We start from the raw sequence: 14634 nt of genomic DNA on the forward strand, positions 1-14634 counted from the left end.
ATAGTGTTGAGAAACTTATGATGTTTACATGTACAACATTATCATTTTGTATTTATTGGTAATTAATTTTTATCTATAGTTTTTAACATTGTCAAATGTAAGACGATAGTATTCCGGTTAGTACTTTTTATATTGTTGTAACAAAATATTAACATTTTTTTCTATTAACGGTTACAAATAAAATACCTTTTCTCAGGGAATCAAAAGTTATTGATTGATTTGTACTAAAAACTCCCATTAGTTATCAAATAATTTATTATAGTATCTTAATAAATTTTTTAATATATAAACATACATTGGCCTTATTTACATGTTGATTGGTGTATATTAACACAAAATTAAATAAGATCTGAAACTGTATATATTTGAGAATAGTTATAAAATAAATTTATTACTGTTGAAGTTACTAATTATTTAAAACTCGATTCTGTTTCAACATGCGCATACCATTTAAATTTACTATACAATTGTAGTACGTAGAGTAACTTTTTTGTTATAAATAAAGTCTTATTTTTATTTATTTTGTAATAAAATCTACATTAAACTACTGTAAATTATAAATAAATCAATACATTTTATAGATTTCTAAGTTTTAAAAAACATTTATGGTTGCTGTATAATATTATAGCAAATTTAGTGTATAGTTTTATCAAGTGAATACAGTCCTTCAGGTTTGTAAAGATATTGGCTCTTCTTTTACCCATATCTTGTATTGCTTAACACATTCACTGCGGATGACAAAATTACCGGCAACAGAAAATGCGGGGAATTTTTTTTTTGTTTTTTACTTACCCAAAACGGAGTCAGGATAGCCGAAAGGGTTGTCCAAGGTATCCCGGAAGCTTCGTTGGCCGGAACGGGTGACGTCATGTCCGTGTCGAGTCTGCTCGTCATCCGCACCGGATGCCGGTCCCCGTATTGTACGTGCTCGCAGCGCACTAGGTTTTGGCACAAACACTCGCGAATTACACGTAGATAGTGCATCAATTACACGTATTGGGGTAGGGTGGCCCACTGGGGGTGGGGAACGCCGTGTTCACCGTCCTAGAACTGTTAGAACTCGACTCATTGTCTTCATCAGATGAAAAACTATCGTCAATAACATTATCGTCTTTCCTCCATTATGAGTACATACACTTACACAGTCAACAGACACTATAATCCACTCACACAATATCACAAAGCATATACAACAAATGAAAATGGCAAACCGGCGACGAATCGCATCAACTGACTCACCGAAACAGGCACACCTCGCTATGAGTGTTACAGCCTTCCCGGGCAACTGCTCAGCTCACACTGAGGCAATATGAAATTTGGGCACTGTTTGGTCAAATTGTTGAATTTACCTTGTTTTAGAGGTAGAATCTGTTGAATGCTTTGGTAAGTTAATATTGTTGGTAATTGTAATAGTTCTTGTAACTGTTTGTTGTTGTTGATATATGGATCGTGATTATATATTAACTCAGTGATTTGTCGGGTAGTGATAGTGACAGTAAACCCCCATTTATTGGAAACCCAGGTTATCCTAAACAACGAGTAGTAGTGAAAAAGTTTCACTAGCATAAAATCGAGAAGCTACAGAAGCAAACAAATAATTTGGGCATGCGGTAATCCCAGCATTATATTTACAGCATTCAAAATATTTATTGCAGAGGCACTTGTTAAAACAGGACACACAAACAAAATTTGTGAATCCAAATTCCCCGATTGTAGGCCCACACTGAACGTGTACTGTATCTTAATAAAAGTACATAATCTCAAAAACTGTTATGTAAATATTGTATTCCTATTTAAAAAATGTTAGTGTTATTTTTTCCACTTTAAACATATTTTTTCCTCTTACGACAAGAATCTTAGAAAATTTTACCTACAGTAGTCCTATAAGGACCTTTGCACTGCTTATGGAGTAACAGGATATTTGGATGGTTAAGGTTGAGAGTAGGGGTCGCCTTCTGTCCAGATTCATGAGGGAAAGTTTAGGGCACTAATCTCAAGTCATGTCCCCTCGGAAGAAGGAGAAGCTAGCTCTGAACCAGCATCTCCAGTCAAAGCAGGCAGGGGGTGACACACCCTTATGTCTACACCAACTCCAACAGTCATCTCCCGCAGTAGACTAGACCTATCGAATTACCCTTGTGCCCTAGAATCTCAACATTTGCGGTTAGTGATGTACCGCTCTTGGAAATCCATAAGGAAATCCATCTTGCCCAGATTTAAGTGATGCATCGGTTTTTGCTGTGCCCAATGTAGGTTCAACTGGAAGGTATAAACCAGCTGGAAGTGAACCCTCCTGAGGAAACACTTTTAAGTTACAACAAATTAAAAAAAATATATATTGTTCCTGAGTATAATGTTTTTATTTCAATTTGTTAAACCAATTAAAAAAAAAGAATAATTATATACATTTATATAATTTTTACATGCCTCAATTACATATATTTTCAATTTTATTGGTCTTACGTTATTCTGTTGCTATACATTTGAATATAAACATTTTTATACCTTTTTCATTTAATTACTATAATAAATAAAAAATTATTATCATTTCCCTGAAGCTCTGCAATACCGCTAACTATAACGTAGCATTTCTCATATATGACTTACAACATAGTTGTTGGGTGAATTTCTTTTTTACTCAATATTTGGCCCTTTAGCATTCAGAGGGTTAAAATCAATTTTCTTTTTTATTGTTATGTACAATTTAAACTAAATAAGTAAAATATATATCTAAAAATAAAATCAAAATACAAACAAGACATATTTCATTTTGTTGTAGGCTTTTTCCCTGAATTTACATTGAATTTATTAAAACTTTCTTTAGTGTAACTCCTAATATGTTAACTTTTATACTGGTTGGTAATGTTATATTAATTATGACCATTACTACAATTATTTTACTCCTATTATAATTTTGAGTAAAATAAAGTTGAAGTAGTCTAATGAGGAAGTACAGAAACATTTGATACAATGATTTCTATATCAACCAAATCAAATAATATATTGCTTTTCTTATTTGTTTTGAATTTTCATACACTCCTACACATCTGGGACTGAGAAACTAAGAAAAACAATGTATAACAAATTTGTTTTAGAACATTATAAAAAAGTATGACCCAAATAATTAGCTAGTTTACAGTTACTACCAAAAACAGAAAGTAGAGAACGGATTAGTTAGTAGATTAACCGTTTTACTGGCTAAGAAAGAATAACATAAGATGATTCCTAAACAGACCGTTTACAAGGTATTCTAAGATTATAAAATAAGGCTAAAACTAAACTCTAATTACTGTGATATTGAAACAGGATATTTGGTAGAACATCTGGAAGAAATCAAAACAATATTAACACATTAAATTTATTTATAAATTATGCTTTCAGATTTGTACAATGAGTTAACAGTTTACATGTAAACATATTTAAAAATTTACACATCACATACTTTGGCATGTAGTAGTATATAGTTGTAAAAATTTCACTACACTTTTAATACAAATAACTACTTAAACATTACACTAGTATATAGTTGCAGGTAAAACAATAAGTTAGTGCTTAACTTATTCTCTGGCCAAATATGTATCTCTTCTAAGTATGGAAAATGGAGATAAAATTGTTTAAATAAAACATAAAACTCTGTTTAAAGGATCGAGGCCCCTGTTGGTATCCCTCACTGACTCAGCTCTTGCACGTGCAGTCACAACCCTAATAGTTGGCATACTCTCTGAATCATTGACTGTACTACTGAACAAATATATAATACCGACATTATAAAAATTTAAAATAAATAACATTATAAAATATGTAATGTTATTTTTTTATTTATAACAAAAATGTAGAGACTCTGTGTATGCATGACTACTGAAAAGTATTTCTTGGAAGACAATACTAAATAATTTATATCAAAAACTGAAAATTACACTTTGAAAAAATAAAATTATGGCCATAAATAAAAAACACTACCTCATTCATTTACCTGCTACTGTTTTAGTAAGAATTCTTTGAGTCTTTCACAGCTGTCAATCCGTGTAACCCAAGACTCCTCGGTCAGGAGAGTTCATTGTCCCCCACCCATCCCTTTAGTCACTGTCATCATCATTGCGATTCCTGTTCAGTGGCTGTCTGCTCTCTTCGTCAGATCCATAGATTACATCTTCATCCGAGTCATTGATCATCGAGAATGCTGGATTGTCTTTGGTAATCCCAGTTTCTGTAAAATAAACCAGTTGTACAATTATAAATGAACTAATCCAAGGTCTTATCAATTGTATTTATCTGATTGTAAAACCATCAGTAAAAATACAAAATAGATTTGTGTACTTTTTAAAATTTTATTTCAACTAAAGATTCGTTTAAGCATTATAAGAAAAATTTGTGCACATAGAGAGATTTTAATGCTTTCCAGGATAGCAGACTTACATTGTAGTATCTTATAATTTGTTTTCACTACATAAATAAAAATCTGTTTTTGTGGGATTCCTCTTTAACAGAGTCAACAATACATTTATAATTTGTTAGGTACTAGTAGGCATGGACTTTCAAAAGAGAAAATTATCTATAATTCACAGTCATGGGAAGCTAGATACTTCACTAAAAATAAGAGGTGTACAAAACTTTCATATTTGGTGTTGAATATAAATCTCTAATATATTTATTCAATATGAAACAAAAATTATAAAATTTATTGGTTTTGTATATTACCAGTAATATTAGTAACTGGTCCTTCTGTTTTTGTTCCTGTGGCTACTGTAAATATATCTCTCAATGTCAAAAATAACTAATTTAGAGTATCTAAAATAAACTAAATCATTTGAATTCCACACTTCTGCCATCTACTGTAATTGTTAATTAATAATTATACTATAATAACTATTTGTAGCACAATGCAAATGGTATTTTATTCAAGTAAATAAAACTCTTACATTATAAAGTATTTTATAATGAGAAGTATTTCAGAATATAAATATGCCTATGATTGTGTTATTCTAATATCTAGGCAATATCCATGCCACGTTTCATCAAAATCTGTCTACTACTTTTGTGTAATTGAGTATCAAACACTCAAACATTATTCTTCACAACTTTCACATTTATAACACAGGATTACACTCTTTGGAGAGATTTAAAAATCTTTAACATGGGTTCTAAATTAATTCTACTGTTTCCTTCCCTCATATTCTGGAGAATTGATCATGTAAACTCTCATATAGAGGAGCAATAATAACAGTCATCTCTATGTGTAAATCTGGTTAAACATTGTACTATATTGTAGAGAATTTAATAAGTTTCATAGTTCAATATCTGCCTGGTATTATACTTAATAAAAATTACATTTCAACTTTAATTTGTATTTTTAAAGACATTTAAATCGTACTCAACTTTACAACAATTTATTGGCAGCAATAAAATAATAGAGTGCTAGCAGTTCGGTGCTGTAATCCACCTACTTCACTCAATGTGGACACAACTGAAGAGGTTATGTACAAGAAATCCTCTAGTGCAAAAATATGCTGAAAACTCACCAAAGATGGTCTTTTTGCTGGGGGAGTAGACGTAAGCCATTGTATACAGGTAAAAGTTGAGGAGACCGTAGCAGGCCATGAACTGCGCAGAGCTCGCATAGTTTGTTGAAAGGTCGGCCACAAAATTGTCTTCCAGCACACCCAGACCGAACCTGGATACTGTGATGGACATGCTGATAGACAGCACGATTAGCATCAACAGGGTTACAAACTTGAGCCGCATATCTGTAAAAGATTTCACGTTTTTGTTCAATTTAATTATTGTAATTAATTATTCCTACAAAAAGTCTTGAACCTTCAATTATTTTTTGTATAGTAATTCCTCTTTATTATAAGTAACTACCTTTTATCATGTTCAAAATGCAACAGAAACAGAAATTATTTTGTGAGAAACCCATGGGTAGTACTGTATCATGTTCCCTAAATGTTATCTTTTCAAATGAGTTTGGAATATTTTCGAAGAAAAATTTAGTTTAATTAATTAGGAATGGCATATTTGTATCGAACGGGTCATTTGAGAAACAACATAAGTCCATTTTGGGCAAAAATGATTTTATTGTTGATTCCTTCAGTATAAGGCTATTTACACATTTCCATTGAGAAACAACATAAGTCCTACACATCCAAAGCCTATTTCAAGTGTCTTTGGAAAATAGTTCATTTGAGGAACAACATAAGTCCAGGACTTGTGTTGTTTCTCTATGGAACAGATGTGAGGCATCAATCAGCTGGCTACTCAACATCACTGTTCTGTTCTGCTACTGCCATGTTCATTTAGGTTATGTTTGTTGTATTGTATAACCGGCTTTTTGTGTTGTAAATAATATATATTTTTACCTGATACACTTAAACATTGCTTATTTATGGAGGAAGTTAATATAAATAATCAACCAGAAACTTCTCAACAGAAGAAGAGGAAAAAGGGAGTGATTAACAAAGATGATTATAAAAGTGAAGTTATAAAGAAGGCTAGAATATCAGGATCAGCCTATACAAGCTATTCTGGTAAATCTGTTCCTGAAAGAGCACCTGGGAATAGTTGCAAGTAAGTAACCAAAGAACATTTTTACTTAAATATATGTACCTAACGTCTCTATAATATATTAGGTCAGCATATTTTAGTAGTCTAGGCTTAGTTATTGCATTGCTATGTCTTTCATAAGTTCCTGCATTTTATTACTAAGCTCAATTAATTTTTATGTTTTATTATAGGTGCAAACACAAGTGCTTCCAAAACATTGACGAAGATGAAAGGCTGAATACTTTTAAAAAATTCGTTGATTTGGGGACAAAGAACGAGCAGGATTGCTACTTACAGTCCCTTATGGCCCTCTCTGAAATTAAGCGACGGAGAAGACGTAAAGAAAACTCTTCAAAACCAGACAGAGCGGCTTAATATAAGTATGAAATTTCAACCTCTAAAGGAAAAATACAGGTATGTAAGGAAGCATTTCTAAACATACACTCGATTACCAGTGAACGTGTTAGGCGATTAGGAAATCTGTTGAGAGGGAAAGCTTCCCTTTGACAAGCGAGGAAAATCAACTCCAGGAAACGCTAAAGCTGAAAGCATTATAAACCTGGTTAAAAAACACATCAGCTCTTTCCCGACCAAAATTGCACACTACAGCAACACCGAACGCCAATTTCTTAGTGCAAAACTGTCAGTTGTAGACATGCATAAGTTTTTTAAAGAAAAATACCCAGAGGTCGACGTAAGTTACAAGTTTTATCTTAAAATTTTTAAGGAAGCTTTCTCCCTGTCATTTGGGCGTCCTCAAGTTGATACGTGCTGCACATGCAAGGAACTTGAAATGAAAATTTAAAGTAAAATTTTAAATGACATGGCCAAAAAACAGCAGCTGCAGAGAAAATGGTGCATTTACGTCGAGCAAAAAAAGTTTTCTTTAAAAATGAAAGAAATAACTCAGTTATGTCGACACAATGAAAAAGTGGGCGGAAATTGTATGAATTACATGCAAAACCTAACGCTACCTTGTATTCCAGTACAGGAAACTTTTTATCTCCGTCAACTCACGGTTAGTGTGTTCTGTATACACAATTTAAAAGATAATGGTGTAACTTTCTTTCTTTATCACGAAGGAACAGCTTCGAAAGGACCGAATGAAGTCTCGTCTTTTTTTATGAAATATTTACAGGAATCTTTCAATAATGTTGACCACTTGCACATTTTTTCTGATGGGTGTGGTGGTCAAAATAAGAACCACACCCTGCTTAGACTCCTGTCAACTCTAGTCAGTCTGGATAGATTTAAAACTATTGACCATTATTTCCCAGTAAGGGGACATTCATTTCTTCCCTGTGATAGAGATTTTTCTGTTTTGAAAAGGAAGATTAGGAAAACTGATCGTGTGTACACTCTTAAAAAATATGCAGAATTGATTCTGCACTCTTCCAAGAAAAATGATTTCACGGTTGTAATGCCTGATTCATGTGACATTATTGACTACAAAGGTTGGTGGCCTAATTTCTATAAGAAAAATATGGTATCTGATGAAAGCTCAGGAAGACATGTACCAAAAGAACAAAAAATTCCTTTAAAAATAGTAAGTTTCTACATTTTACTCATTCCCAAACTGTAAAAAATAAAGTTCAAGCTCGAACATACATAGATGGACTTCAGCTACAGACATTTAGTTTAAGAAATTCCAACAAGAACAACTTAGTACTTCCAGAGACTTTAGCCTACCCTGGTGGGTGTGTTCCAATAAACTTAAAAGAAATTGAAGATATAAAAAAACTCAGTCCATACCTCCCGGATGACGAAGAAGTGAAGATTTTTTATGAACAATTAAATGCTTGGCCAACAATCAATACGGAGATGCCAGAAGTGGAAAATGTTTAGTTTGAAACCTGACATACATAAAAAGCTTTTTAGCGTTTGTATATTTTCAAATTAAAAATCATTTTTTCCATGGACCAATTTTTACTAACCTTATAAGTTAATATGTAATAAATAATTTTGCATTGTGAAATAGAGTTTTATTAAATAACCTGAGTTATTAGGCCTCAATAATAACAATAAATGCCATCATTTATTGTTAAAAGCTTTCGTTCATTTGAGAAAGCACATAAGTCCAAGTCAAAAAAGATTTTTTTTTCTTAAATGAAAAATGAAAACAAACTTTTTTACACCTACAAATGGACTTATGCCATGTTTTGGGATTATTCTTTGTTTTTTGTTTATTTTTATTGGTTAATGTAACAATATTGTACAGTTTTTTTTAGTTTTCCTAAAGTGAACTTTTTTGACTTATGTTGTTTCTCAAATAACCTTCAATTATTTTTTGTATAGTAATTCCTCTTTATTATAAGTAACTACCTTTTATCATGTTCAAAATGCAACAGAAACAGAAATTATTTTGTGAGAAACCCATGGGTAGTAATGTATCATGTTCCCTAAATGTTATCTTTTCAAATGAGTTTGGAATATTTTCGAAGAAAAATTTAGTTTAATTAATTAGGAATGGCATATTTGTATACTTGGACTGTTGACTTGTAATCAGTTTTGCTTGTCAATTAGGGTTTCCTCGTAAACTCATCCAAGATAGCATATTAAATATAATTTAATACTTCAGCTGGTATATCAGGTGTCAAAATCAGCAAAAAATATTGCCTGAACAATGGATGTTAACCCTTTGCCCTCGGTAGTGCCTTATATGGGTTGTCCTCTCAGATTGAATGGACGTCTCAGCTAGACAAATTTTCTCATGTTTTGTTCTCTCAGGTCGTATGGCCAGCACTGCTGGCCATGGCGGCTTCTTTGTCAGCTCGACGCAAAGTTACGTTCACCAATCTACCAGGTCGGAAGCTATTTTGTGTTTTAAAGCGTGTTTGTTCATGAATGTGGTTTTTAATTATTGTAAACCCCATATATTCACGTAAATGGTTAGATTGTAATTTGTTTAAAAAGTTAAAACATACTGAATTTCATGGTGTGGTTTTATTTATTATACAACATAATATAGTACATTTATTTGAGTAAGATAAAAACAGGAAACTTTTCAATGCTTTATTTAAAACAATTTTTAAATTATAAAATAGCCCTGAAACATTACTTGAACTTATTCATTGTTAAAATTAATTTCCCCTTGAAATTCTTGCAGTGAAGAGACATTAGTTAAATGTAGACAATTAGTAAAAAAAAGTTCAATAAAGTACCATTTGAGTACACACTTTGAGATCAAATACTAAATATTTCATTCTTACTTCGCAATCGCTACTGAGTGTGTTTCTTTGCTTTTTTATTTTAATAAAAACCGTTTTATTTTAACTGGTTTCATAACAACAGCAATATTTTAATTTGCTCTAAACTTAAAATCATCAAATTACAAGGTTTTATATTATAGTAATAACTAAGATAAGAAAACATGTATTAACATAAAAGACAGAAATATGACTGTTAAAAAATCCAACTTTGGAGAAATAAATCAGTCTTTAAAATTTGTCTTGGTACGGCATTTTTCAAAGCAAGCTCCAGGACAGTCCTGGCTTAGCGTCACAAGTGTTACAGAAGAATTTGGTACGTCTTTGAACGCCTGCTCCAGTTTGGTCGCTACACACAGCGCAGTCCTTTGTTTTTCTTTCTTCAAGGGGATACATTATGTGTAGTTTGCCATTCAGTCTCTGTTCATCACTAATATTTGAGGGTCAAAGTCTTTTGTTTGTATTTCGAACTTCACCTACTAACTGTTTAACTAATTGTTTTTTTAAATTTTCTTTGGGTCACCTTCTCTCCTTGTGTTTTATTACTGTTAAAAAAAATGAAGGAATTGATAATCCCTGTTTCTAATAACCAAAAAAGATTTTTCTCCACAATTTTATGGATTATCTTGAAAAGGGATATGATGATATATACTGGTCTGTTAGGTCTACTCGCTCCCATAGACTCATTGTATTTACGTACAACGGTTGGCTTTTGTACAGTTTCCACTACTCCACCTTTCTTCACCCGTCTTACAGTTTGCGTGGATGTATCGTACAAAGTGGTCGACATAGTCACTTCATTCGTGTCTTTCCAAAGGAGAAGGGAAAATTTGTCTTCAGAAGGCTTTGATCTCGCCTTTCTTCAGTTTTATAATTGGGACATCTCTTTTTTTGTATTAGAGTTTTTTTTTTTCTTAGTCTTACTTGAGGGGGTAATCCTTTTCTTGTGCGTATAATTGTACTAGTTATGTGCACTTTCTTTTTATGTAATGCATCTGCAAGTTGTACATTTGTATATAAACAGTCTGTGAATACATGTAGACCTTTTACTGTTCCATAGCCATGTTCTAGTTTTTCAACCAAGTGTATAGTAACACTACTCTGCTTGTGACACCTAGGTCCTCTCAGCACATGCGGTCTGTTGTTGTCTTGCCTAAATATGGTTCTAAGCCACAAATATACCCAGTTGCAGACTCAGACATGACCCAAATCTTTATCCCCCATTTAATGGGTTTGTCTTTATTATAAACTTTAAAACAAACCCTACCTTTAAATGCCACAGTACTCTCGTTGATGCTAACTTTATGCTTTGGCACGTAGTACTGCCTAAATTTCTTATCTAAATACTGGACGACCCTTCTTACCTTACCAGATCGGGTAAAACATCCTCCTACACGGCTAGTTTCTGGTGGACTAACATACAGGTTCCAAAAGATTTGATGGAACCTGTCTTTTGAAAAAGTGTCTTTAAAAAAAGGTTGGTAATCCACGTAGTCACTAGAGAAGTAGTCTTCTATTTCTGGCTTTGGATTGATTCCCATATTTATTAACACAGCTAAAAAAGCTTTCATTTCAGGAAGTGTTACTTCCTTCCATGACCACCAGATAGATCGCTTTCTTAAGTATTAAGTATCGCTTCCGGAGTGTTCTTAAGTATTTTCTCTCTGGCATATCTGTTTGTTTCAGTAACAATTTCTGTAAGTAAGCTATATGTAAAAAACAATTGGAAAAAATCTTTTTCCGTCTGGCATTAGGCCACGAGGTGGTCGAAAGCCACTATTATTAGCACAAATTAATTTATTAAACCTTACGTCGTCGTCAGTCCATTCTTTCCAACCATATCCTTCAGCAGCCTCTTCCTCTCTCCATTTCCTACAGCCTGGTCTTCTTCTCCATTTCCTTCCGCGTGTTCTTCACTTATTGCTTTACTGTCAGAAACCTGTTCCTCAAAGTCATCATCGTTCACTTCAACATCATTATTATATCCAATGTATTGCTCTTCTAATACATTTTGATTTATCACTAAATTGTCACCTACTTCATTAAGTACTTCAAGATCAAACAGTTCACCTACGTTGGAGTCAATATCACTTTGATGTGCAGAACTACAACTATCTGCTAAGTCATTGGATTTGTCAGCAAAATCATGCAAATCACTCATTCTGCAGGTAATCGAAACTTAGTTGTTCCAATAAACAGCAAAAAATATATTTATCTATATATATGGGTGTGTGTAAATCTAAGAAACCTACTCCTGTCTAAAAGCGTTGACTTCTGGTCTAATATGTTTCCAATACTATATTATAATTTCCCATGTTTGTCCTGATAAATAGAAAATATGTAAACATGTAAGCCTACTTTGGCCAAAAACTAAAAAGTGTCTATTTCAAGCCGTTTAAATTAATGGTCTAATGTATTTATGTTGTGAAGTTTTAGTTCAATTTATTGTCCTTACCAAGGAAATATATACATATCTTGATCTAAGAAAACTACTTCTGTCAAAAAGAATCTCCTTATGTCTCTTGCAGTCTTCTTTTGTTCTTAGACATTTCTAGTGCCATAGTTCAAAGTGCCTTGTTCTCACGATGAAGGAAATTTACATACATCTTAGGATTGAGGACAGGAGTTCTGTGTCTGTTAAATTTTTATCATGACAACAAATACTATAATTAAAATAGTAGTTAAATAAAATAAACATACTGCTGTGCTGTCTTAATACAATGTTTGCACAAAATAGTTGATTACATTTGATAGGCTCATTCGATTAATATTACACAACTTTAGAGGCCAAGATGAGATTTTTCACTACTTTAAAGACCAGTGGAGGGTAGTCCGGAGTGGTTTTGAAAATAAGAGTAAGCCTATAATCATCCCAGGAAACATAAGAATGTGTAAAATTTCAGTACAATCAGTTGAGTATTTTGAGCGTGAAAACAAAACAAACGAATAAAGACACTTCCACAATTTCTAATATTATTACTATTAGGATGCATATAAAGTATAGCTGATCAAAATGATCCCTTCCAAGGTACTTATTTCGCATTGGATTTCTTTATTCCACACAAATACATAAGAGACCACCATTTGGAGTGACAGAAAACAGCCAAATACAAAATAATTTATTGATTAAAATAATGGTTTTTGTGGTGTAATGGTAACACCAACACCAAGCAAGTGAGAGTTCTGGGTTTGTGCTCCGGTGTTACGAGTACTTTGTATTCATCAGTCCTCATTAATATTATATAAACAAGTGATATTAGTGACGGCATGAAGTAATTTACAGAAAGTTTTAATTCTGTCTTATTGTACTTACCAAAGAACGGCATGGATCGAAGTTCACTGTAGGCTCGTAGGATAAGGCACAACAAGTATGTGATATAGAGCCCCAGGAACAGGAAGAATGTTAGTTTGAAACTCTGTAACAAATGTATGTTGTCCTTTTTAATAAGAAATTATTAATAAAACCGTCAACTCCTATTATCCATAGTTTGATTAACCATAATATGGGTTAACCTTGCTGGTTGAATAAAACACATCTTTTAGTTCATAGGCTTATGTGGTTTAACTGTTGTTTAAACAGTTTTCAATTGAACATCTGTTGTGTGAAGATGGCGCTCCACAGCAAGGCTAAAATATTTCAAAAATATATTCGCGCGGTCTGAATCACTGGGAAATTTGGATGTTAGTCGAATAAAAATATAACAATAATCTGAAGAATCAAGCACCAAAAACGATAATTGTAAATGAGTAAAAAAAGACATAATTAAAATATGTTGAATCCTAATAAAGCTACAATTTTTATTCATAATCTCTAACTAATGAACTTCATTTAGAATTTTATTTTGGTTACATTCATTTTTTGGAAGAAGAGGTTTTGTTGTACACCTTTCTTCTTCATACCAGTTATAAAAATATTCTTCCAGTGTGTTGTATAGCAGTTTTTCTGTTCTTATTTGTCTGCACATTGTTATTTATTTTATAGATTTCTTTCTTATGTAAATAAGTTTAAATCTCTGTGTCGAACAGCAAGAAACAGACTGGTTTACAGTGATCAAAAACCTAATAAAACTGAGAGTGGGATGGTTTGATTTTATTAAACCGACTCCACCTTATTTTTAAGCTTCATTTTCATAGCTAACTCAGTTTACTGTTATAGCTAATTCGAATGTTTTGTGATTTGAGGTTGTATAAGAAAACACTGAGTATTCAGAAACAACATTGCGGTAATTAAATTTTTGAAAACTTTGTAAAGAAACATATTTAATGTATCGGTAAATGTAGAGTGATAACTGTTTATTGAAAAATAATTACTTTACGCTGTCATACAGTTCTACATAAAGACCTCCTTTCTGATAAACCAACTTCATAAATACAGAGAACATGAACTCTTTGGGATTGGCACCAAATCCATATAGTGGTCCTCGCTGTTTTGCCGTTCAGCTTGCCAGGCCAGGCCACTAAGTGTGGCCATCTATATTGCACAATTATGAAACTCAATCCTTATCCAGTTGTGGTTGGAAAATGCTGCAATCACTTGGCCAAACACAAAACTAAATTAATATTTCTTTGTTTAAAGCACATGCTATAGTAAACATTGTTCAGAGTTATTTTTTATCCGACTCAGTGTCACTGTAGCTGCTATAGTATATCCTTTCAATTTATTAAAATACTAGTTCATTTGATGAAGACAAATATGGAAACAAGTTTTATTCTGTTGTTACTAGAGAAATTGAGATTGCTTGTATTTTTATTCTGCAAATAAAAGTACTTTAAAAACAGATCAACCTATAACTTAAATTGCATACTACTTGGTTAGTTTAAAAGCAAATAATAAATAACCAATTGATAAATTTCAAGCTTGAAGCTAATATACTTTGTAGATTATTTG

At 32.4% G+C, this 14634-nt stretch overlaps 2 protein-coding genes across 2 annotated transcripts in view; one reads left to right on the forward strand and one right to left on the reverse strand.

Moving 5' to 3' along the window:
- Positions 1-3342: 3342 nt before the first annotated feature.
- LOC124362895 (transmembrane protein 181) overlaps positions 3343-14634 on the reverse strand; it is a 36079-nt gene continuing 24787 nt past the window's right edge. Inside the window, exons 11-13 of the mRNA XM_046817769.1 lie at positions 13060-13162; positions 5520-5744; positions 3343-4207 (exon numbers count right to left, since the gene is read on the reverse strand). Of these exons, the coding sequence (XP_046673725.1) occupies positions 4077-4207; positions 5520-5744; positions 13060-13162 (459 nt within the window). The 3' untranslated portion in view covers positions 3343-4076. The remainder of the gene's footprint in view (positions 4208-5519; positions 5745-13059; positions 13163-14634) is intronic.
- LOC124362896 lies at positions 6341-7406 on the forward strand. Its single transcript, XM_046817771.1, has 2 exons — positions 6341-6564; positions 6732-7406. Exons 1-2 carry the CDS (start codon positions 6383-6385, stop codon positions 6913-6915), a joined length of 366 nt encoding a protein of 121 aa, XP_046673727.1. The 5' UTR covers positions 6341-6382; the 3' UTR covers positions 6916-7406.

The sequence above is a fragment of the Homalodisca vitripennis genome, chromosome 5 (genome assembly GCF_021130785.1).
Source record: "Homalodisca vitripennis isolate AUS2020 chromosome 5, UT_GWSS_2.1, whole genome shotgun sequence".
In the NCBI taxonomy this organism is placed as follows: Eukaryota; Metazoa; Arthropoda; class Insecta; order Hemiptera; family Cicadellidae; genus Homalodisca; species Homalodisca vitripennis.